At 32.8% G+C, this 24257-nt stretch overlaps 2 protein-coding genes across 3 annotated transcripts; one reads left to right on the top strand and one right to left on the bottom strand.

Annotated features, from left to right (window-relative positions):
• Positions 1–4186: 4186 nt before the first annotated feature.
• On the bottom strand, positions 4187–6014 carry LOC117912375 (GATA transcription factor 9). The gene is made up of 2 exons (XM_034826939.1): positions 5554–6014; positions 4187–5086 (listed from the first exon to the last, which is right to left on the bottom strand). Exons 1-2 carry the CDS (start codon positions 5869–5871, stop codon positions 4376–4378), a joined length of 1029 nt encoding a protein of 342 aa, XP_034682830.1. The 5' UTR covers positions 5872–6014; the 3' UTR covers positions 4187–4375.
• Positions 6015–8540: 2526 nt separating this feature from the next.
• Positions 8541–18265, top strand: LOC117913587 (thioredoxin-related transmembrane protein 2). 2 transcript variants are annotated; one of them, XM_034828590.1, is made up of 11 exons: positions 8543–8718; positions 8831–8875; positions 11473–11529; positions 11665–11734; positions 13263–13304; positions 13471–13544; positions 14353–14423; positions 14607–14692; positions 14814–14923; positions 17375–17437; positions 17743–18265. In XM_034828590.1, the coding sequence occupies exons 1-10, from the start codon at positions 8548–8550 to the stop codon at positions 17435–17437; spliced, it is 789 nt and encodes a 262-aa protein (XP_034684481.1). In that variant the 5' UTR covers positions 8543–8547; the 3' UTR covers positions 17743–18265. The 2 variants fall into 2 exon arrangements, 1 of the variants encoding a protein (XP_034684481.1); XR_004651114.1 differs by lacking the exon at positions 17743–18265 and having other exon boundaries at positions 8541–8718; positions 14818–14923.
• The last annotated feature ends 5992 nt before the right edge of the window (positions 18266–24257 follow it).

The raw sequence follows: 24257 nt of genomic DNA, 5'->3' as shown, positions 1-24257 counted from the left end.
GTCTTTCAGCTTAGAATGATTAAATGTCTTTAGAAAGCATTGCTTTTGATTTTGCCTTCTCTGTGAAGTGTGTTTTCTTCATACCATAGGGGCATATAGTTGTTCATCCATTCATGTGGACATGTGATAGGAGCATAAAGTAGAATATAAGAGTGGGTAGGGGCATTGGATTGAATGGTGTTTGCAAGCAAAAAGCAACGTGCGGTACAGGTGAGGACGTGGGGAGATTGATGAGATAGTGGCTTCAATGTCTCCCATTCCTTTGAAAGAAGCCTTGGCCATTGTGTCCCATGTCTCCATATAATCACTACACTTGCATGTGGGCCGCCTCCTCTCCTCCTCACATCTCTCTCTCTCTCTCTCTCTCTCTCTCTCTGTGCATCTGTACGTTGCTTCACACTCATCCCCACGTGTATAGATTGATTACAATACAATAAAGCTTTCTCAGTTCCTTCTTTGAACCACTGCTAGTTGCATAAAACATAGGGTTCCTGATTATAATTCTTGAAAATTGTCCATCTATTTAGGGAAATGGATTGAATGATCCTATCCCCATACTTGAACTGATTTAATTGAGAAGGTTAAGGCTATGTTTGTTTGTTTGGAAGGAAAAATGCAAGAGAAACTTGCAAAAATTTCTCCTCTTTGATTGTTTATGAAAATTATGAATGAATAAAATTAAATTATTGAGAAAAAAAACAAGAAGAAAATTTTAATTGAAAATCAGAACACACAAGTACTATTTTAATTTATGTAGAAAAATTACTTCATATTAAATGATTAGGAGAATGGGTAGAATCTAGAGAGATTAGAATTTAAGAGTGAGAGATGATGTTTGGACAAGATGAGAAAAAGACTGGTTAGCCAAGTCATTGTCAGAAAGGATGGCTGGACAAAGAGGCAACATCCTTTACAGTGAACATGGAAAAATATGAAATATCCCACCATGCATGGAATGGAAGTCCATCTACTGGACTTCCCAAAAGCTTAAGTCATGGAGCCACCACTGTTCCTTGTTTTTAACAGGTAGGCCTCCCCTTTTCTTGAATGGGGGGCCATTTTCTAGCTTGGGAACTAACTAACCTGTGTTTGGTTGGGGAAAATCGGAGGAAAATCACTGACTACATCATGTGACCACTGAAAATTTAGCTTTAATTAAGATAATTTCATATGATTATCCTTAAATATATTGTATTAAACTATTAAACAACATGCATTTAGATTAGCATCACTTCGGATCGTGCACACTGCATGCAATGGACATTGTCAACTGTACTGTATCTCCTTCTCCATCTAGAATGTTTGGATAATCATTTCTGATTAAGCCTGGGTAAAAGTAAACTTTCTGTTGTGAGGTTAATTAAAAATGGAAAAATAAAATAAAACTGTACTGGTAGTATGATAATATGAAGAGTTGCACTACAGTGCTAAATTTTAGGAAATTTTTTAAATATTTTTATAACACTTGAATGATAAAAAAATTCAAATATTAGGAAGGCTGAAAACGTTTCATAAAATCGTCCCCTGATAATAATTCTAAGAAACGGTTTAACCTTAAAAATGTTCTTTTAAAAAAAAAATACATATATTCAACAAAATTTAGAAAATACTTTTAAAAATCTAAAAAATCATATATATTATATGAAAATTACTTGCAGTGTTTTTTAAAAAACACTTTATGAAATGAAATATTTTAAAATATATGTATATATATATATATATTTAGAGTTGCTTTTATTTATCAGAAGCTAGAAACTCGATTTTAATCTCAATAAAAGTTTTTATATATGTTTGATTAACTATTCTCAAAGAACTTATAATTTTAAAAAAATTAACATAAAAGTTAGGAAAATATTACTTATTATAAAAAATTTATTACACATTTATCAATAAAAAATTATTTAAAAAAAAAAATGATGTTTTCATGTTACATCTTTTAATTATTTTCTATTGTTTTTACTTGGTTTTTTTTTTTTTTAGTATTGCTTCAAAAAAATATCTATACAAACATTAAAAATAAAACACCATATATAAAAGTTATTTTTAAAATATATTTAAAAATATTAAAAATATTTTAGGTTTCCAAAATTACCAAGGTCCTTAGTGTTTTAAAAAGGGGTAAAATAGTAATCTAACCGCTATAAATAAAAGCCAGATTTTTATTAGATTTGATATTCTATTTTTAAATATATTTTTCGAAGTTGTAAAGTGGGGAATTCCATGCAAAAAGATACTAAAGAACTGTAGAAGATTTTAAGTATGAAAACCAGGAGAAAAAATCTGATCTTTTTTCTAACATTCTCTGCAATCACTAATCCACCGGTTACAGCAGGTTGACACTGAAATTCATGTAAGAAAATTCTACAATGTGATCCATTATTGTGTTTGTGACCCCGTGATTTTACCTTTCTACCCTTCTGTGGGATTGGGTTCAAATTATTGATCGGGTCGGGCTGGAGGATCCGATAATGACTGATTTCACATCTGTTTGGACACCGAGAATCAAAGGGAAAATGGGGTTTGGATTTAACAAAATTGGTCAGGATAAGGATCATCATGTTTGGACTTTTGGACGTTGTTTTCTGCCAGGGTGGGGTTTTAATGTTTGTGAATAATGAAGGTTATTTTGTTATTTTCCAAAATAGAACGTAGAAATTGTATTTACACTATACTAATTATAGTCAGCAACCCAGCGCACAAAAACAATTCCTGCAGTAATTTGAGTACGACAACAAACAGGGTATAAGTAAATAATAATTAAACAAAAATAAAAAAGAAAAGATCAATCTAATTTAACTAAAATATATCAAATTGGAACAGCTTTCAATAATCATAAAGATCGATTTGGTTTGAAAATTTTGAAAATCAATTTTATTAATTTTTTTATTTTCATACTAGTTAAATTAAAATAATACTTTAAAACTTATATTTCTTCTAATTTATAATCATTCAATGATGGGTTTTTTTGTATTTACTATTATAGATATTTTGTAGACTCTATAAAAATAATTTAATGTTATTATATTATGACTAAATTAATTTTTAAATAAATTTCTTAGTTTGAATTTTAAATTAAAGTTGGTTTCAATTATTTTTTAAAAAATAATTCTTAGGGTTTGTTTGATAATTTTTTTTTAATAATAGTTTTTTATTTTTCAAAACAAAAGCTATAAAACACATTTGCCAATAAAAAAAAAAACTGTTTTATGTTTTTTGTTTTTAAGAACAGAAAATATGAAATTTTTATATAGTATTTTTTTATTGTTTTCGATTGTTTTTAATTATTTTCTAAAACTGTTTAAAAAAAATAATTATATATGAAATAAATATAAAAAATATTTTTAAAACATATTTAAAAATATTTAAAACATTTTTAATTTTTCAAATAAACTTTTATTTTATAAACATTAAAAAACAATTTTTAAAAATTGTTTAAAAAAAATATTTTTTAGAACGGTTTTTAAAAAATAATTATCAAATGAACCTTTAGACTTTAAATTAACTTACATTCAATCGATCATTCAAATCAAAACCAAATTAACCGATTGATTTGGTATTTTTATCACTAAAAAATTGATTTAGTTTTAATTCAAGATAAACCATCCATATCGGTTGAACTGTTTTTTAATTCCAAAAATGATGGAACCATACTTTTTTACACCTCTAGCAATAAATATATTTATTTTTAAAAAAATTATTACCATTCAAGAAAAGATTTTAAAACTTTAATATTCAAAAACTAAAAGAAATAATATTTACATAATGATCCACTCATCCACGTAGACATTATTGTCTAAATTCATGGCCCAATTAATCTAAAGTTGATAATAATTATTGCTTGATAGATCTCAAGCGATAGTGAATTTGGAAGCATCTCTTTGTTTTTGGAATTAGAATGATTTGGGAAAGTTGGGTAGAAAATTGGGAGAAGTGGTCTCCACTATGACTTAGGGCAGTGGGCATTGGGGTTGGAAGCCCTCTTTACAGGAGTGTGTCCCTCTCACATCTTTCACTTTTTTAAATAACAGTGCACATGCTCATCAATGCCCAATGCCATGCACTGTCCTCTACCCACTCTCCTCTCATGTACCATTACTCTCTCACCTACCAACTCTTATCCCTTTTCCATTTTCTTTTATTTATTTATTTAAAATAAAAATAAAAACTTCAAAAAAAATTACTAAAATTATGAAAAATTGGTTTCGGAACTTGCCATATTAGGCAAAGAAGGAACTGTAAGAGACAACATTAAAGAGTCTAACAAATTCAAAGGTTAGGCAAAATTAAATAAACCCTAGAAGATTAGCAAAAAAAAATTACTTAAAAATTGCCTAATCATGATTTCTTCACTAACCCTCAGGCCCCCACCACCACTCTATATCAGGTGCCTGAAATCGGGGCCCAGGTGCTGGTGGATCAAGTAATCGTCACCGTTGGGTACGTCGAAAACCATGTTCTGATGATGCAGGAACTGCTGCTGCTGATGCTGGTGCTGGGACCTTACCATCTCCTTCTGCCTTCGGAGCTCCAACACTTTTCGGTGCGAGTTCGAGTGCTTTGTCAACACAAATGTCGGGCTCGCTGCGGGTCGATATTCAGGTACGAGTCGCCCCGACTTGTACCTGACCCCGCAAGCATTGCATAGAGTTTTGGGTCCCATGGGTCCGGTTCGCCACTGCGGAGTCTTGTCTGTGGCGCAGTGCAAGCATTTCCGCCCATCGCTGCAGCCTCCGGCCACAACTTCGGGGCTTTCCTTCTTTTTGGGAGCCGATTTCGTCGATTTCTTGCCGGAATTCGGGGGGATGATGTCGGTTTCTGACAAGGAACTTGTAGGGGAAAGCGCGAGAAGGCGCGACGTCCACTTGCATGGCATGGCTCGTGCGCGCTTGCTTCGAGCCTTGGCCGGAAAATCTCGCAGCGATAGCGGTGGGTTTTGGTTGTTTTCGGGTTGGAAGTCGCGGGTTTCGGATGCTTCCTCAGTGTTCGCTTTCATTCCCGAAATTAGCTGAAGCTTTTCCAAGTCCTCGCTCGAGAATGATTCCTCAACGATGTTCGAGAGCCATTCGAGCTCAGCCAAATCATCATACTGCAAAAAAATTAAATCGAATATATCAATTTGAGTTTCTTTTTCCCTCGTAATTCATAATTCGAATTGATTATATATGTTTGAATTTCTGCTTAAAGGAACCGTTTCTTTTTTTATTTTCTCAACTTTATTTAAAGCTGAAACCAATAATAAATACGATCCCTTCTGCAAATTTTAATTGGAAGAATCTTAACCCTCCACTGGATGGCCAACAAATGAAAAGAAAAGTTTTTTTTTTTTTTTTACTTTTATTTTTGTTGTTTTGGTTCCGGAACTGCAATTAAGCTATAATTAAATTAAATATATATATATATATATATATATATATATATATATATTGTCTTCATTCATTTCTCGGCAACCAAACAAAACAAATCTAAAACGATAAGGCAAAATGATTCACAGAAGAAATTTTTTGAATATTAATCAAATTCTCTCTCTGGTTACTATTGCATGCATGAAATTACCGGCACGCATAGGTCGCTAGAGAAATGAGCATCAGTGTAATTCCGAGACCCAATATCTCCGGCGAACTGCGGCTCACAGCCAGAGACGGAGTTGCAGCTGTCGACGATGGTGAAGGTGGAAGAATCTGTTGAGGTTCCGGTGACCGTATCGAAGGTGCCGTCGGTAATGACGGCATCGTCGTTGGAGAAGTCGAGGAGGTCTTCAATGATAAAGTGGTCACCACCGCCGGGCTTGGTATCAGAAATGCGCTTCTCCGTCCCGAATTGCGATGCCGGAGCTATGCAGAAGCCCCCTTGGAAAAACTCCGGTGCCTCCATTTGATCTTGGCTAAAATAAGAGACCAGCACAAAATTATGAATTTTCGCCTTGGAGGAATCAGGTTGCTGGAGAAGGGTGAGGAGATAGTAGAGAGAGAAATTTGTGAAGATGTCTTTAGAGAGAGAAAGAGAGTGAGAGTTTATTTCCGCTCGAAGAGGACATGAGGACAGCTAAAATGTAAGAATTTGACGGAGAAAAAAAAATAAAAATAAAAATAAAAAAACTTTAAAAAAGTAAATAAAAAAATAAAGCTTCTCTAAAGCATGTAAAAAAAAAAAAGTGTGAAGTTACGTTAGTGGGCTTGTGAGGTATTGTCCTTTAGTTTTTGTACCAAAAATGGTTCTCACATTCATAGTCGTCAGATTAACTGACCAAATGATCATCTCCCACTAAATTTTAATTTTCAATCCTGTCCGTCCAAAAAGTAGTGAGCTCCGAGTGAAGCACCCCACGACGAAAGCGAATGACCCGGAGAACAGGTAATTAGAAAAATAATAAATTAGAAAATTAGGAGTAATTAGTGTTCAAATTCAACCCCTTAGGAACCGATCTAGCAGTAGCAGGTTTGTGGCTGCAACTGTGCATTACTGTCCAAGTTTACAGCCCCGACTCCTGCGCTTCTTCATTTTTCATCGGGATTTGCGCTGTGATTATCATTTTTTATTATTATTTTTTTGGATATTGTTTTAATTAATTATGGTGTTTTTATTAATCTGCATCCCTAATTAGGTGCTTACTTAATTCAAACTCCCCCCACTGGTAAGCACGATGGTTACAGCTCAACTTGTTTGAATCCACGGTCACGATATCTCCGACGTGTCACCCCCTCTTGGAAGGGCCTTGCCAGGTCGGTTTTCACTTTTCAAACCCCACTTTGCCACGTAGGATTAGGGCGTAGTCCGTGGTGGAGTTGCACATCATTTACAATCATTGCTTTCCTTGTTATTATTGTGATTTTACACCCTAATAAGTAGGTATTAAAAAAAAAATAATAAACATGGTGGTACGCGTAGGACTATGATTTATACACAAATATTTGGGAGAGAGTATAGAATTATTGTCGGAAAACAATAAAAATAGCGTAATTATATAAATTTTAATTATAAATTCTGAACAAAATTACACAATTTTTAATTCTTTTTTACATGATTACTACGAGATAAGTCCATGATAGTTTATGAAAGTTGAGTGGAATTGTGAGGCTTATCATGACGTGGCACGCAATGAAGAGTGTAGAATGAGAAAAGTGGGCCCGGGGTTTTCATGACACCAATCCCTAGGTGCGTCAATGTTGGAAAATTGGCTAAGGTGCAACTGCTAGATTTATTAACGTGAGCTTTTTTATTTTTATTTTTATTTATTTATTTATTTTTGCTTGAATTAAAAGGAAAAACTGAAAAAGAGAGGGTACCTGGGTGGTTGCTTGGCTTGGGGGTTTACATTTATAATATTTTTTGGTAAATTATTATTAAAATAATATTTGTGGGGAAGTGTGGGGTCCGGTTTGCACGTGATGGGGCTGTAGGAGGTGTCAGCGGCCATGTGAGCGGCTAGGCTCGTGTCAAAAGCCATGACTGACGGTGGTCAATGCCACGTGGCTGGAATCCACCGTGTCTTGCCTTTCTGGGATGCTTCTCTTTCAGCCAACTGATATGGTCTTTTTATAGCTTACGATAACGTGAGAGCACGTGCCTCCGTGCCCCCCTCCGGTCACGTGAGTAGGGGAGTAACTCACGTGCATTCCTCTTGTGACAAGTCACGTGGTTTAGAGTGGGTTGCTTGCTTCTGGCCCGAAAGGTTTAAGCACCTTTACATAGTGACCAAAATGCCCCCGACCATTATCACTATTGACGTCTCTTTGTTCACCGTGGGAGTTAAGAGTAAAGGTTAAAATTTTAAAAGAGACCATTTTCAAACAATATTTAAAAAATAATAATTTTTAATTATTTTTTTAAAAATTATATTTATAAATTTAAATATGAAATTATTATAAAGATTTTTAAAGTATTTTTTTATTTTTATAATTATTCTTTTTAAGTTAGATTTTTTTTTTTTTTTGAGAAAAAATAATTATGATTTAGAAAAACGGTTGTCAAATAGTCGCTAATTCTTTATCTTGAAATTGGAGTCTTGGCTAGGAAGCGAACCCTGTCTATAGCTTGAATCAAGAGAATTGGATTGACCTTTTTCGTGGGTCAAGTTTGGAATTTTATTTTTTGAAAACCAATGTAAAGTGGCAAAGGAAAATCCACAGAGGCAGAAAAGTCGCTGGCATAAGCTATTTAAGTGCTAAGTCTGTTGGGAACTTTAAATTAAAACGGATTTGCAGGAGTAAGCCTCTCGTGGGCCATATGTTTCCATGATATCAATCTCGATCCAGGCCAACAGACTGAACTTGGGCCCTCTCTTTTCCATCGTGGATCCTTCAGCCATTTTTGGGCTTGTATAAAAAGTCAAATCTTAGCACTAAATCCATAATGTGGCATTCGAAAGCCATAGAGGGCCCGAAGATGTTAGTTGAAGTCTTGGCCTCTTATTTCTCCATTGCACTAGGCCGAGCTTGTGGCGGCACCAAATGTTCAATGATGGGCTTTTAGTGGGTTAAGGCCCTTGGGCCTTTCCATGGCATTGAGAGACGTTGGATTATATACATTAATCGAACGGTGAAGAAGAGGATGCAGAGAAAGAGAATGGAGAAGAAGAAGAATCCATTAACATGGCTGAACCTAATGGTATCAGAGCCGTACTACCTCTTCCATTTCCTAGCTTTCTTCTCATACTTCGTCGTTCGTAGCTCTGCATCCCAAGTTCTCTCTCCGCACATTCTCCATCGCCTTTTTCATCGCGTAAGCACTCTCTCTACTCGCAAATCGCCATTTTATTCGTTTCTCCGATATTCTTTTGGCAATTAATGGTTTTTAGTATTCTATTTGATTTTTTTTTTTTGAATTTTTGTAGGAGATTCAAGCGATTTTGGCGTTCTCTGTGTTGGCTGTCATCAAGGTACCGTTTTCCGATCCAAAGCTCTCCCTATGATATTGGAAGAAATTGAAGAAAAAAAGGATATCTGTTGAAATATGAATAACCAGTGGTGTGAAAATCTAATATTGAAACTCATTTGATTATGGAATGATCTAAATTGAGTTCTCCTTTCTCAAGAACTTGAGAATGAAGTTGATTTATTTCAGATTTAGTGATTTTACTAACAGTACACTTGATAATGTTAAAGTCACACCTTATACTTGGAAAAATGGAAATGATAAATGGTGAGCCCCTTAATACAATAATTTCTTTTTATGCTTACAACAGAGCGCAAATGGCATGGCGAATGATTAAATAAGTTATCAATGGAAGATTTAGGGCCTCTCCAGTCGTGGCTTCTAGTTAATAATATACATGCAAGGAAGAGGTTTTGATATGTAAATCTTAAGTTGTTAAGAACTCTTCTGCAAAAATGTATAACTTCATTGAAAACTTTTAGGCTTTACAAACACACTGTAATACTCACCAAAGAGCTTTTAGGCAGTAATGAAAAAAATGTGCGAATGGGTCTTTTGTTCGTTTAATGCTTTTCATGTTTGTTACTCTTAGAAAAGTAAAGAAACTGAGGGAAGATTTGATCTGAATTGATTATATTGTTGCTACATATCTGTGTTTGTATCTATATATATATATATATACATATTGCAAGTGTCCCTAACAGACCTTCTAACAAGATATGAGATAAGCTAATCATATCATGACACTTGGATTTCATTCTACTCAACATAACTAATATAAAAACAGAATACAAAACAAACTAACTAACTCATTAATTGTTCTCTAACATTCCCCCTCAAACTCAAAGTAGGAAGATCTTTTAATCTAAGTTTATTTCTCAAATTCAAAAACCTAACACTTGAGATAGCCTTAGTTAGAATGTCTGCTATCTAGTCCAAAGGTGGTACATGTCTGACCTCAACTTGTTTGTGCAATACTCTTTCGCGAACAAAGTACAAATCTAGCTTCATGTGCTTAGTTCTGGCATGTAAAATAGGGTTAGCAGCAAGTTTGACTATGCTAAGATTATCACACCAAATTACCGGTGATTTTGGTACATGAATTCTAAGCTTTGTAAGTAGTGATTGAATCCAAGTAAGCTCTAATACTAGATTAGCCAAATTCCTATACTCAGCTTCTGTGCTTGACCTTGAAATGGTATATTGTTTCTTTGAATGCCAAGCAATCAAGTTAGAACCCAAATAAATGCAAAAACCAGCTGTTGAGCGTTTGTCATCAAGATTTAAGCCCTAATCAACATCCCAAAATCCTACCAATTCAAGGGCAGGTGATGTTCTGAGATGCAAACCATAGTTCAATGTACCTCTTAGATACCTCAAGATCCTTTTGACAGCCTTCCAATGAGCTTCTAAAGAGTTAGACATGAATTGACCAAACCTTGCTTACATTGTAAAAAATTTCAGACCTAGTTATTATCACATACTGCAATGCTCCAACAATTGATCTGTACAACTTTGGATCTGCAACAAGAGCACTGCCAAATCCAGGCAATTGAAGCCCACTTGTCATTGGCGTGGATTAAGGCTTAGCATATTACATTTTAGCTTTGCATAATAAGTTTGAGATATCCTTTGTTCGAGACAAATGTATACCACTTGTAGTTTGCTTCACTTGTATTCCCAAGAAGTAATTGACAACTCCCAAATCTTTTAGAGCAAATTCCTTGTGCAATTTTGTTCTCAAAGTTGAGACAATTTGAGCATCACTTCTAGTTGCTACTTACTAGTATATCATCGACATATACTAAAACATAGGTAGTATATGGTGATGTGATCCTTATAAACAAAGATTGATCTGACCTGGCAGAAGCAAATCCAAAGGCATATAAGGTTGCTGTAAACTTCTTAAACCAGGCCCGAGGAGCTTGTTTTAGTCCATACAATGCTCTGTGAAGCTTGCAAACAAGATGGGATTGTTTAGTATGGACAAAACCAGGTGGCTGTTGCATAAAAACCTCCTCTTGGAGCACACCATTCAAAAATGTTTTATTAACATCTAATTGATAAACCTGGCATCCTCAGACAACTATTGTAAGAACAACTCTAACTGTTATTGGCTTAATCACAGGGCTAAAGGTTTCATTAAAATCAAAACCCGCTGCTTGATGAAACCCTTTTGCCACCAATCTGAACTTGTACTTTTGTATTGTCCCATTTGAATTATCTTTCATCTTAAAAGCCCATTTACAGTCAATAGCTTGTCTTCCAGGAGGCAAAGGCACCAAAGGCCAAGTTTGATCATTCATTAGTGCCCTATATTCTTCTTGCATAACTGTCTTCCAAGGAGCTGTAGCTAAAGCTTCCTCTACTGAGTCTGGTTCTCTTGTAGCTATGAGAACCTTTGGCTTAAAGATGCCATTTTTGGATCTGGTTGTAATACCATGAGTATTACCTGTAACTCCAGAAATGAAACCCCTGCACGGCTGGTTGTTCATTAGCAGTACACTTACCAGAAGTGCACTGTAAAATTTCATACTGCATTTTTCACACATTTTGCATGTGGATTATTTTTTAATTCTATTATTTTCTATTTTGTGACAGGTCGTGAAAGAAGAAACATGGGAAGGCTTCATTTCGGATACTTTATTTTTTGCAAAGGTCTTCACACTTTAAAAATAAAAAAAATAAACTTTTGATGTCAAACTCCATAACCTATTTTTCACTTTTTAGTTATGTTTTCAATCTGGTTTTTTTTTTTCACTCCATTGCCTGACTTGCATTCTATTTTTTCAGGTTTTTCTTGTTGCCATTTCTTTAATCATGGATTACCACTTGGCTCTCTGGTACATAGTGGTATTTTCAGGTAGGTTTTATAGTGTCATTGTTTTAATTCATCAACAAGAGATAAGCCAATGTGCTAGACGCAATAAGAAATTAGGGCAACAAGTTGTCTGTTGGTTGCTAAGCACTGTGTATCAAAACTAGCATCCTGCTTTTGTTTGTTATGACTCACCAAATAAGGACACTCTGTTGGATATCACTATATCTTGATAGTATTGTTTGCTTTGTTACGTTTAAATGCCAATGTGCTAGACCTTCTTAGATATTATGTGAGAAGGAAGGATCTTCTTCATTTGATTTTTCTTGTTCCAATTTAGTTTCCTATGTCTCAAAAGTTCTCTCTTTCTACAGCTGTTTCTTCCTCACCTTCCCTCATTTTTCTGTTTCTAAGGTGTCTTTCATTTTCTTAGTAATAACAGGTGACTGTATTCCTGCTAAATATAGACGCATTCGAGCCATAGAATTTCTCAGTTCTAGCACAACATTCATTTTAGATTGAATAAGTGCATTACATTTAATAGAAGGATTTGTTGTTTTCACACTAATACCAATCTGACCCGGTTCATGGATAAAACATGACCTATTAGCCAACCAACAAAACCTTGTTCATAAACATCTTGTTGCTGCATTGAAATATATAAATGACCGCTAGTTTGGCTAAGGTTGAACTAGGTAAAATGATTAAAAAAGGAGATTATTCATGAATATACATTGAATACTGAGATTTTGCTTTGAATTTCTGGGAGTATATCCATGATAAAAAGAAATAAAACAAAACATGCAACAGAGCTAGGGTCGTTAGTGTATGAGATCTATCCAATGCTGGGTGTAAAGATGGATGATAGATTGATATGGACATCATCAACCGCTCTGTAATAAAACCAGTTATTGCTGACACCTTTTTCTCAATTCCTCCTTCTCCTTCCTCCATAACCTGAGTGAAGGAAGAGTTAAGAGGGCCCTAAGGAGTACTGGTTAGAAATCCATATAGAGTCAGACTGCAAGGATTGAATTGATTATCTTCATGCATAAGGATACTAGATTGCCAAGTGGAAAATATTTTAAAAACATCAAAAACCTCCCTCCTTTTTTTTTTCTATCGCAATTTCTGGATTATAATATGAGATTTTTTAACTTTCCATATATAGAATAGATAGACTAGAAACAAACATCTCTTATGCCAATGACTTGAAAAGGATGTTAAAGGAATGAAATTGGGATATGGATGGAATATAATGAAATATGGCTACTTCGAGATTTCCTATGAAATGAGGTTATGGGGCAGAGCAATGTGAAGAAGTTCTGGAAGTTAGGAAGGAAGCTTCATTGGTGAAATCATGTAAATTTTTTCAGAACATCTATCCATGTTTTCTCCATCTACAATATTTTATTTTCTCTTCTCATATGAAAGTATGGCAATGATATCTTTTGCACTAAATTATAACAGATGGCAATCCTGATCTTGACATTGAATATTTGATGAGTCAAAGGGAGAAACTATTTGATTTGATCATTTATCTAATTGAATTCTATGGTGCCCATTCTTGCAGTGATATTTATTTTGGCACAACAACCTGCTTATGAAGGATTAGGTATGAAGTGCATATCAGGATCATGGCTCAAAAATGATTCTTCTCATAGTCTCTCACAAGATTCTCTGCTGTCAGATGCACTTTATGAATTGCAAAATTAACTTGCAATATAATGTCATAAATGATAAAACTGAAATGTTTGTCTATTTGTGATTGATTTTTCTAGGTACATCAAAAAAATTAACACCGCTGCAATTAGAGGCCTTGCTGACCGAAGGGAACACATCGAGATTCTGGCTGGTTGGTTCCATAGGCTTGTTCTCAAATTTTTAGTATTCATGAATTTCCAATATAAATATGTTTGCTTTTGAGGGTAGAATCAGTACTTTTATATTGTAGGGTTCCCCATTATGTTACTAGTTTTACACAATTAGGCACAGATTTCAGAGAAATCTACTCTGGTGCAACTTCATTCCCCGATTGGTGAATGAAATTTTCATGCTGGCTTTGATAAATGCCATGGTTATTTAACAGTTGTCAGGGATATGCTTCTTCTATATACTTCATAAGGGAAAAGTTTTAGAATCCATTCCATGACCAATAATCCAATTGATAGTGCATCTGCCACAACTGTTCTTGCAAAAGAAAATATAATAACCCAAACTGGAATGGAATGAAATAAAACCTGAGGGAGGATACCAAAGCTGAAGCAAGGAGTCTGTAGACTAATTTGTTCTCTCCATGGGATGGGGTGGTTGGGTGAGGGGTGCAGCTCCTTGAGGAACTATGCTAGCAGTGTAGACAATATGACTAAAAATTTTACCAAGGGTGTTTCTGTCTGACATGGCTATGACAACATGGTTATGTCAATAAATTGAATTGTATTAGGTTTATTCTTTTTTAATTAATTATTTATTTATTGTGGGGGGGGGGGGGGGGGGGGGTTTATAGCATGGCCTCTGAAATATGCATGGAACATTGATTTGCACCAATGTGCATCAGTGTTTGACCTTGACAAATAATATGATAAATGATGCTGTATCTTATATTTAATTTTGGTAAGTTCAATTTTTTCTTCTTGGGATAAACAGTCAACTCAATTTGGCAGGTAGAATTTCGTGCTTTGTGTTCGCCCACTTGCATTCGCACAAGCTTGTTCTTTCCTGATCTCTCAATTACGTATGTTTCTTGCTTCAGTAACCTGAGCTAAAATGAAAACTTTCAGCAACTTGCATCAGTTGTGAAATCAACCCCATTGTATTTGTTGTGACTCTTCACTTATTTTCTCCTTAATTTTTTATTGAAGTTCCTTTTGCTTGTTTTTAGGTGGTGTTAGTAATTTCTCCTGTTTCTGTTTAGCAGTTACTCAAACAAAAATTTATCTTTTGGAATAGTTGATCTTGGCCTCTTCCCAAATGTGGCAGAAGAATTTGGAATATCTCTTGGTGGTAAACTCCTTTTGTAATCACTGCATTTCTTGCTTTCTAATTGTCATATTTCAGTTTTTTATTTTATTGTTTTTTTTTTATTATTCGTTAAGTGATCCTAATGGGGACATTGGACATGTAGGCAGCATGGCCCAACTTCCTACGTATATATTATTTGAGAATGCAGTGGAGGTGACACGCTTTCCAGAGTTGGATTTTGAAGCAAAAGCTTCTCATCCTCCTATAACTAAGGTATTTCCACAATAAAAGGACCAAATTCAGAAGGCATCTTGAATGCCCATTTTTATCACTTAGAGGGTGTCTGGTAAATCAACTAAATGACTTAATAACTTAATTTAAGTTATTAAACTGATTAAGCATGTTTGATAAAATAATTTAACAACACAACTTAAAGTTAAAATGACTTTAAGTATCAAGTCAAAATAGTTAACTTATTCTTAATCTCAAATCTTTTTTGACTTATTTGTCCACATCTAATGAGAATATATTTAACAACCATGATTCATTTTTTATAGTAAATATTTTAAAGTTATCTTATATATTTATAATACTTTAAATATGGATGTTTAATAAACAAATTTATTGCTTAAGATTAATAAAAATAATATTAGTTAAAGTTAATGATAAAAATTAATTACAACTAATGATGATAAATATGTCAATTTGATAACTTAAAATAAATTTTAAGTTAATATTGCCAAACAACTTTAATACTTAAAGTAAAAAATAAATAATAAGTTTTAAGTTAACAACTTCAGAATAATTTAACTTAAATGTCAATTTAAGTCATTAAATAATAAGTATTAAGTTTTACTAAATACCCACATGGTAATTGCTGAAACTATTCAGAACCTTTTTTATTTTCTTGTTTATTAGTTGTTTTTTCCCTTTCCATTTCTGTCTTCTTATCTTGTGTCTTAGATTGGATCCAGATGATTGTTAAAGGTGCATGCTTGCTTGCTTGTCATTTGTTTGATATATTCTATATCTGTTATGTTATATGCATGTGTAAAGTATTACTTGAACGGAAGATGAGAAAAAATCTTGGCTTCCTGAACTGGTTTTTTGCTTGTATTAGGGAAGTTGGGCATTATTAATTTGGTATTTTTGTATTTCAATTTTGCCTATCAGAAAAGTTTATAGTTCAATCTCAATGATATGGAGTGATTGTGCAGTTTTACTATAAGTCAATCAAAATTATTATTCATAATATATTATATCCATTCTACCATGACTGCAAGTAATCATGGCCCTGGTCTATTGACTCCACTCTACCATGAGACTGAGCAGGTGCTCAGAATGAGAGTAGTTTTGAGGAAAAAGTAAATCAAGGAATTGTTGTTTTTGGGATTGTGTAGGAAGTAATTATGGCACATGTGCCTAAGGTGTCAAGTCATTTAGGATAGTTTTAAAAAGAAGAAAAAAAAGAGATGATGCATGCCATGAATTTACAAGAGGGCTAACTGTAGATGCCTCACATCATTTTTGAGTTGTGGATATTGGTTTGGGTTAAGACATGGGAACTGAAAGGTGCATGTATAGATTCTGCCTCTATCATAGGCTTCTTGCATCCTGATATATATGACACCGTCCTGGCCCATGAAGATGACCTGGGGATCGTGTATGGCAGAGCTATGCAAGCATCCTCTCCATTAGCCCGGCATCATTTTCTGTTCTGAACTTCTTGAGTTTGGCCATGGGGACTCAATTGTCACACCACTGTCAATTACTATAAACTAAAGGTCAATCTTACTGACCTCCTGAACTTGAGTAGGAAGGGGGCTGCAGGGATTCTGCTGGTTTACAATCTCTGTGGTCAGAAGGCCCTTGCTGGTGAAAGGCCTACAGCCTAGCCGTAGCAATGCGAATATTCATTATAATGGGGCTACCACAATGGCAGATCCCTTTGAAAGGGGCCTTTTTGGTTGGCTGGGAGGTTCTCCTTGAGATTCTTATGCCATTTGGACCCCACTTCCTCAGGTCACTTGGCTCCCCCTTCAGTGTAAGGTTCAGCCACCTCACCAACATATACAATGCACCTCCATGTCAAAACTACCTATGTTCTATGAGCCATGAGACTGAACTCTTGGATGGACATTCAAGATAATTTTTAGTTGTCATGTAGATACAAGATCCGGATTGGTGTCCAAATCTATATAAACAAAGAGAGTGTTTGTTTTTTTAGTTTTTTGTTGAAAGCAATTTGCTTTTAGATTTTAGATTATTTGTTTTTCTATTTTTTTATAACTTATTATAAATTTTTTACCGAATACAAAAAGTCAAAATATTTGGCTTTTTTTAAATAGAAAAAGTAATATATTGATTTTTCTTTACTTTTTAATGTTTAATAGAAATAAAATATTACAAAAAAAAAAAAAAAAACCCTAATATTTAACACTATTTAGTTTTAAGTTTTATTTAGAATTAAGTAAAAAAAAACCAAACACCATCTAAGTTTGCATTTTTATTTGTAGAATTTTTAAGTAACTGACTGAAATATGCAAATCTGCCGTATATACATCTTTTACAACACATGAAATCACAGTGCACCAACTGCCTTAAGCTTTCATGAGTAAACTTCTAAATGTTTTTGCAATGCCCAACTTAGATTATGACTATCAACTTAGCAATATCGTCCAGCTATTATTCTTAGTATTTATTTTTGAAGTTTTTGCGTTTCAGAAACTTCTTTGCCGGCATTTTGAGCTTGATCGGCGCCTTCTTGAATATATAAAGGGTAGATAGGTAAATATCATACACTGTTGTGCACATACATGTTCTTATGTTTTCAGCTCTTCATTCTCATGTACTGCAATCTGGATTTTTTTTCCCCTTTATAGAGATGTAAAAATTCATAAAACATTATTCTCTGTGCATTGGCTTTAACGATGATATCCAGGTTAGGAATCTTACTATTTCTCCTGGATGCTAGAAATGTGTACCAATGCCAGATTATTAACTAACCCTACATGGCTTGGTTTGAGAAATTTGCCAATTCATTGAATGGATACAATTCTTCTATTCATGTAATCAACATTTTCAATATGCAGGTCTCAATCTCTGATCATTTTCAAGGAAGTCTTTTCTTGCTGAGAACAATGGGATTCTTTCAACTCTCCTGGCCTTAAATTTGTTTACAGAAACAATATATGAATGAGCAGAAGATTTGAAGTCATAGGTTCAAGATGCACCAAATTACATTCTATTTTGACATTTGATATTGAATTGCAAAATTTCAAGGTTTCCTTCAATACCCACTACTTTTCCACCAATAATGTCATTATCACATTGCCTTCACGGCTTCCCTCAACCTCAGCGAGGGTCAGATTTGGAAAGTCATGAATTAGAGCTTCAATTCATGACTTGGCCATTTAGGTGAGGTTTGGTTATTAGATATGTCATGAGAGATAAGATAAGAGAAGAGATAACATTTCATATCCCTTGTTTAGTTGGTAAGGATAAACGGTGGATATATCAAACAAGTATTGGTGGGAAGGGACCACACGCATTAAGGTATATTTTTTAGGGCACCAAAAAGAAACCATCAATCTAATTGTTTATATCTTGATTTTATTTGGATTTGGACATACTTCTTGTGTTTTTATTTCACATTTAATTGAACTTTGGATTAATATGATGAGCAGCCCTGAAAGATGGAAACTGGAGACGAGCCAGCCCAACATTCGTCCAGGCAATTTACGTAGCCCATTGCCCACATCCCGTTGGATGAGTATGTCGGAAGGTTCCAACTCTTTTAAGTTTCTAACTTCTAAGGCTGGCAAAAAGGGATTTCCCACTAACTACTCATTTTGTTTCCTCGCCGCCCCACCATCACGCCACCATTATCGCTGGTCCTCCTCCACCTCCACCACCATCACTGCCATTCTGTTTCTTTCACCTCCTTTTAACATTTCCGTCACTTTTTCCCCTCCTCCCCCACGTAATACAAATAATCTAAAATCATACTAAGAATCTATGCTTATGCTTATACCCGACTCTACATCATCTGATACTATTATTTAAAGCCAGCTTTTTATTATTAAAATTCGTTATAATACTTCATGTCCTTACCTTAAATTCTAGAGATGTTTGACCTACTGATCATTCTGACAATTATGAACATGAATGTCCAAATTCAATTTCAAGTTTTTCGTCTACCTTTTTAAAAAATAAAAATAAGAGTTGTTGACCCAAAGAACAGTGGTCAGACTGTCGGCCTGCCCCACCATTGTTGAATTTAAATCATTAGTTTCGGTGAGTTGGTAGTCAAATTCCAAATTTTTCTTGAAGTTTTGGTAGATCTACAATTTAATGCCTTCAAATATAATTTTAGGAGCATTTTCTAATTTTTTTTTTTAAATAAAATTTTTCTAAAAAAATCAAATATAAATTTATTCATATTTGTTATTATTTTATAAAAAAAATAATTTAAGTTAATTATAATTATTTTTTAAAATAACAAAGAAGCCGTCCCTGGTTTTATAAACATGTGTTGGATCCACGCACTGCGAGGAAGTATTGAGCAGTATTCACTGGCTTAGTCTGGCACGTTGGGCCCATTAATTTTGTTCCTAAAATCGAGATTTGGGTCACATTAAAGTGGCGCCGCCGAATATTCCCGTTTTAAATTTTTTATTATATATTTTTTTGTTAACCAAATAATGACCTCCCAGCTGGGCCTTTAGTGGGCCCCAGCCTCAATTTTCTCGCCGTTTTGTGGGCCCCGCCATTTCTTTGTCGCCCACGCTCAGGCCAGCCCACCAATAAAATTTTCATTGGACCACGCGTGCTTTAGCCACCGTATGCCGACCGTATGTCAACCGTATTCTGGCAGTTCCTATATTGTTTTATGTCTCATCATTGTGAATGGCATGCATCATGCATGCATGTATGATGTTTGCATGAGGTACATGCTGATGCAAGGATCAAATCTCGGAAAAGAAAGTGTACGCTAAATTCCCTTACGTATTGGAAATCTGAAATTAATTTTAAAAATATATATTTTATTCTAAAAGGGAGAATAATATTATGCTTTTAAAAATCCTAATAAAAATCGAATCAAATCAGAATACGTGTCCATTTATAACCAAACAAAATCATAAAGTCAAATCAGGATATGTAGGTTTATAAATTACAACCAAACAAAGTCTTATAAAGCTATATATCTATTAAAAATCAAATCAAATCAATTCGAAAATAAATATATATATAAAATCTCACATTTATTTTGTGTGTTTGGACGTATATTTGATTAGTCAATATTCTCATTTATTCCGTGTATCCCACATTTATTTTGTGTTGGGTGTGGACACGTGCCTTACTTACATGTAACAAATATTCTTAAGGTGGGTTTGGTTATAATTTTAAAAAGTGATTTTTTTTTTTTAACATTTGAAAATTTTATCATTCAAGTATTAAAAATATTTTTAGAATAATTCTCAAACACATTTTTATAATGTATTTAAAAATTATTTTTTAAAAAATAGTTTTTAAAAATATTTTTTTAAAATCATTTTATTATATTTTATAGAATAAAAATGTGTTTAAAAACTTAAAATATTTTAAACTTATTTTTAATATTTTAAAAATAAAATTTATATTTAATATTTTATTTTTAATTATTTTACATAATTATTTTTTATTATCAAACATATTTTTCTCTTTTTTTTGTTTTAAAAAATAGAAAATTATTCTCGATAATAATTACCAAAGCTTAATCTTTCAACTTACTTTTTATTTTAATGAAATATGACGCATAATCCAATAATAAATTTCTTTTAAAAACATATATATATAATTACAAAAACACCCCTATTATTTCACTTATTTTTTAAAATATAGTATCGATGGCATAAAATGTGATTTTGTTTGTCAGTTAAAAAACAATAATAAAAAGTGATTGATTTTTACTTTCTTGACGTTGCAAGTGGGAGCGGAGAGACGGAAACTGTTAAAATGGAGGCTCAAAGCCTCAACCCAAACAGTAAAAAAAATATTTAAAAAAAAAAGAAGGAGAAAAAGTAAGATGTAACAGTCCGTTACGTTGACGAAGCTGTCACGCGTCTCTATGAGAATGTCGTTTTCGGCGCAAGCTTTGACACCGCCGAAAGCGACACGCGTTCTCTTCTGAGTGGTCCCCTCTCAGATCTTTCACCCGTATTCGGTGACATTAGGCACAGTGATGACACCTGCCCCCTCTTCCATTACACGTTTCTCTATACATCTACTCTATCCTACTCTCCCCGCGTATCAAATTGCTTTTATACTCGCTCTGTAGATTCGACCAGCCACGTTCAATGTACGTACATTGGATATCGCCCATAAGTTGAAAAATAAAACCACACGTGTAAGTTCCGGGAAGAATTTATGGCATGGAGAAAAAATTGTCTTACTGGTGATTCAATTAATCAACCATCGACTTGATATATTAAATTTATATTATGATTTTAAAATATTTTTTATTCGTTAGTCGCCGCACCAAGATCATAGCATATGTTATGATTTCATACTCGTATATGTTTCTAAGATCTTAGGCTGGGCTTTGAGTATAAATGGACCTAGAATTAACATATAGATGCTCCTTCCCTTTCTACCTAGTATACGTTTAAAAGATCCTTAAACTATTCGAAGGTCTCATGATTATGGATTCAAATGTAAATATTTTAGATTAAAAAACTAGGTTTCTATGTGGAAATTTTGAACGTCTTAATAAAATAATTAATATTAAAATCTTGAAAAAAAAATACATTTTTATGCACTCATATAAAAAAAAAAATCATAAATTAGAAGTCAATTTTATAAAATACAAAATTTAAACAATTAATTAATATTTTACTCCTTTTTTTTTTTCATAAAATATAATATTTAGACCAATAAAAATATAAAACTTGAATGGCTTTTAAAAGGTTTTTATTTTTATTTTTATTTTTTAAAGAAAGTATGATGTTTATCACAATGTTTTGTTTATCCAATTGTTAAAGTATTTTTATTAATCTATAATTATTTTTTATATGATAATAAAAAAATATATTTTTAGTGCTAATAAACTACCAAAAGAACATACTATATTTGATTTTAATTTTAATTTTATTTATTTTTTATATATTACATGGTTCAACTTCAAACAGGGAAGGAGTGTCTTGCACTCTAATCCAGCGCGTGGATGCAAATAGATTGTAAATCTCGGCACTTTTTTTTAAAAAAATTTTGTCCATTACATTTTTTTAATAAAAGTGGGAGAAAATTAAAAAAGAAAAAAAAGAAAAAAATATGCTTCACACAGGTGGCTGGTGAGAAGCACGTTATTTAGTTGGAGGCACGCGTGCGGGCCCGCTGGTGGGCCCCGCCACTCTATGGGCTCGCGTCAAGCCCACCTTCTGAACACGTGTCCACCTGTTGAACATTTCCGCAAGAAGGCAAATTGACTTGACCCCCTCATTATTTTTAAGGTAACTTATGTTTCGATTTTCTCTTCAATTTATTCTAAAATGTTTCTTATTTTTCACATTATATTCATAACCACTTGGTAAGGTATTCAAATTTAAGAATTAAAAAAAAAAAAATTATTTTTAAGAAAATACAGTAAATTTATGTTTTTATATGATAATTTTTAAAAGTTTAGAGTTTGTTTGATCATCTATTTATAAAATTTTTAATATTAATAGTTGTTTTGTAAAAATAATTTAAAAAAATAAAATAAAATAAGTAATAATTTTTAAATAATAAATATGAATTATTTTTATGATTTTTTTTTTAAATAAGGAGTCTGTTTGATTATATTTCTTGAAACATGTTTTTAAAAACCGTTTTTAAGTTAAAAAATAAAAAAATAATTTTAGAAACAAATTAAAAAAAAAAAAACATGAACAAACATATTTTTAAAAATATATAGTTACGAAGTCTAAATAATTTGTTTTAAATATAGAATAATAATATTATCATTTATCCTTATTTAATTTAATTTCTTTTTTTTTTTTTTGGAAAAAATGAAATATATTATCTTATATGCATGATAACATTTTGTCTCCAACAAGAACAATGGAATAATCTAGGTTTTACATCAAAACTTTGACATTTTTACAAATTAAAAAAAAAAAAATAATATCATGTCGGTACCAATGGGGCGTCCCAAAATTTTCAAAGATACCATCTAAATTAAGTGAACTATACGTATTTGACCTAAGTTTTCACCTTCCTATTCCTTAAAAATAAAAATAAAAAATTGTACAAAATTCGTCTTAATTTAATTATGACCATAGTTTTGTCCACGGCGGAAGCGGAGTGCCGGCGTGGTGGGTTATGGGCCTATGACGCTACTTTTGCTTATAGTCTCCATTCACATGCCGTAAAAAATCAACTTGTTTTTAATCTTTTGGGTGAAGCCTGCTAGGCATAATGGGAGAAAAAAGGTGTATTAGATTAAGATTAAACCATAAATGAAAGCCAAAAAAGAGAGTTTTAATTGAAGTCCATGTTTGAATGGGGAGAATGGGAGAATCAAACACCACTAAGGTTGGTCTGCCATTGGGACCTTCTAGCCAATCACTTGTTGATGGGTGCCACTTTTAAAGTCTTCAATGGTTGCTATCTTCAGGATGAACAACGTATGAAAATGGAGATCACTACGACGACTACGACTTCGTATTGACTCGTTTCTTTTTCGGTGATAAGAAATTTAAGGGTGTGGAATTGAAATAGAAATTGAGAATGATCAACTGTTCTTTTTGTGGCGATAAGAATTTTAAGAGTTTAGAATTAGAATAGAAAATGAGAATGATTAATAGTTTCTTTTATGATGATAAGAATTTTAAGAGTGTAGAATTAGAATAGAGAATGAGAATGACTAATACCGATTCATTTTATTTCTTCTTTATTATCAATCTATGACTTAAAACAATCAAACTTCGAATGGATTTGAATAATTGTTTTTAATATTCAAATTAAGTTTTGATTAAGTATTTTCAATTCAAATTTAATTTAGGTTAGATTGAAACTAATGTAGTAGACACCTTAAATTAATTGGAATTGATTAAATATTTTTTTGATATTTAAAATTTATATTTTATATATAATAATATTTATTTTATTTATATTTTTATAGTTTCTTAAAAAGAATATCATAGAGACATATAAATTTATTTTTACTTTATTTATTATTTTAATTTTTTTTCCATTTGTTGTTTAAATTTTGATATAAATACAAAAAAGATTGAAATATTATAGATTGATTTTTTATTATACAACTTGAGATTAATCCAATCAACTTGAACTCAAAAGAAGAAAAAAAAAAGGTTGAATTAAACTTAGATTAAATAAATTAACTATTTCTTGCTTCTGGTTGTGTTCGAACTAACCACCGATCCTATTCATCATCATCTTTGAATTACAATCATAAAAACGATGTTGTAATTTATTTTATTTTATTTTTTGTCCATTTTCATTTTTATCAATCAAATGCATCCTTAAACACAATGATAATAAAAACGAAATATATCGAGATTTCCCGGTTGTTATTTTGTTCCTTATTCTAGTACTCTAAACATGATTCAAAGACTTCAAATAGATA

This window comes from Vitis riparia, chromosome 4 (assembly GCF_004353265.1).
Source record: "Vitis riparia cultivar Riparia Gloire de Montpellier isolate 1030 chromosome 4, EGFV_Vit.rip_1.0, whole genome shotgun sequence".
In the NCBI taxonomy this organism is placed as follows: domain Eukaryota; kingdom Viridiplantae; phylum Streptophyta; class Magnoliopsida; order Vitales; family Vitaceae; genus Vitis; species Vitis riparia.
The sequence above is the reverse complement of the archived record's forward strand: the minus strand, read 5'-3'. Positions and strand labels throughout refer to the sequence as shown.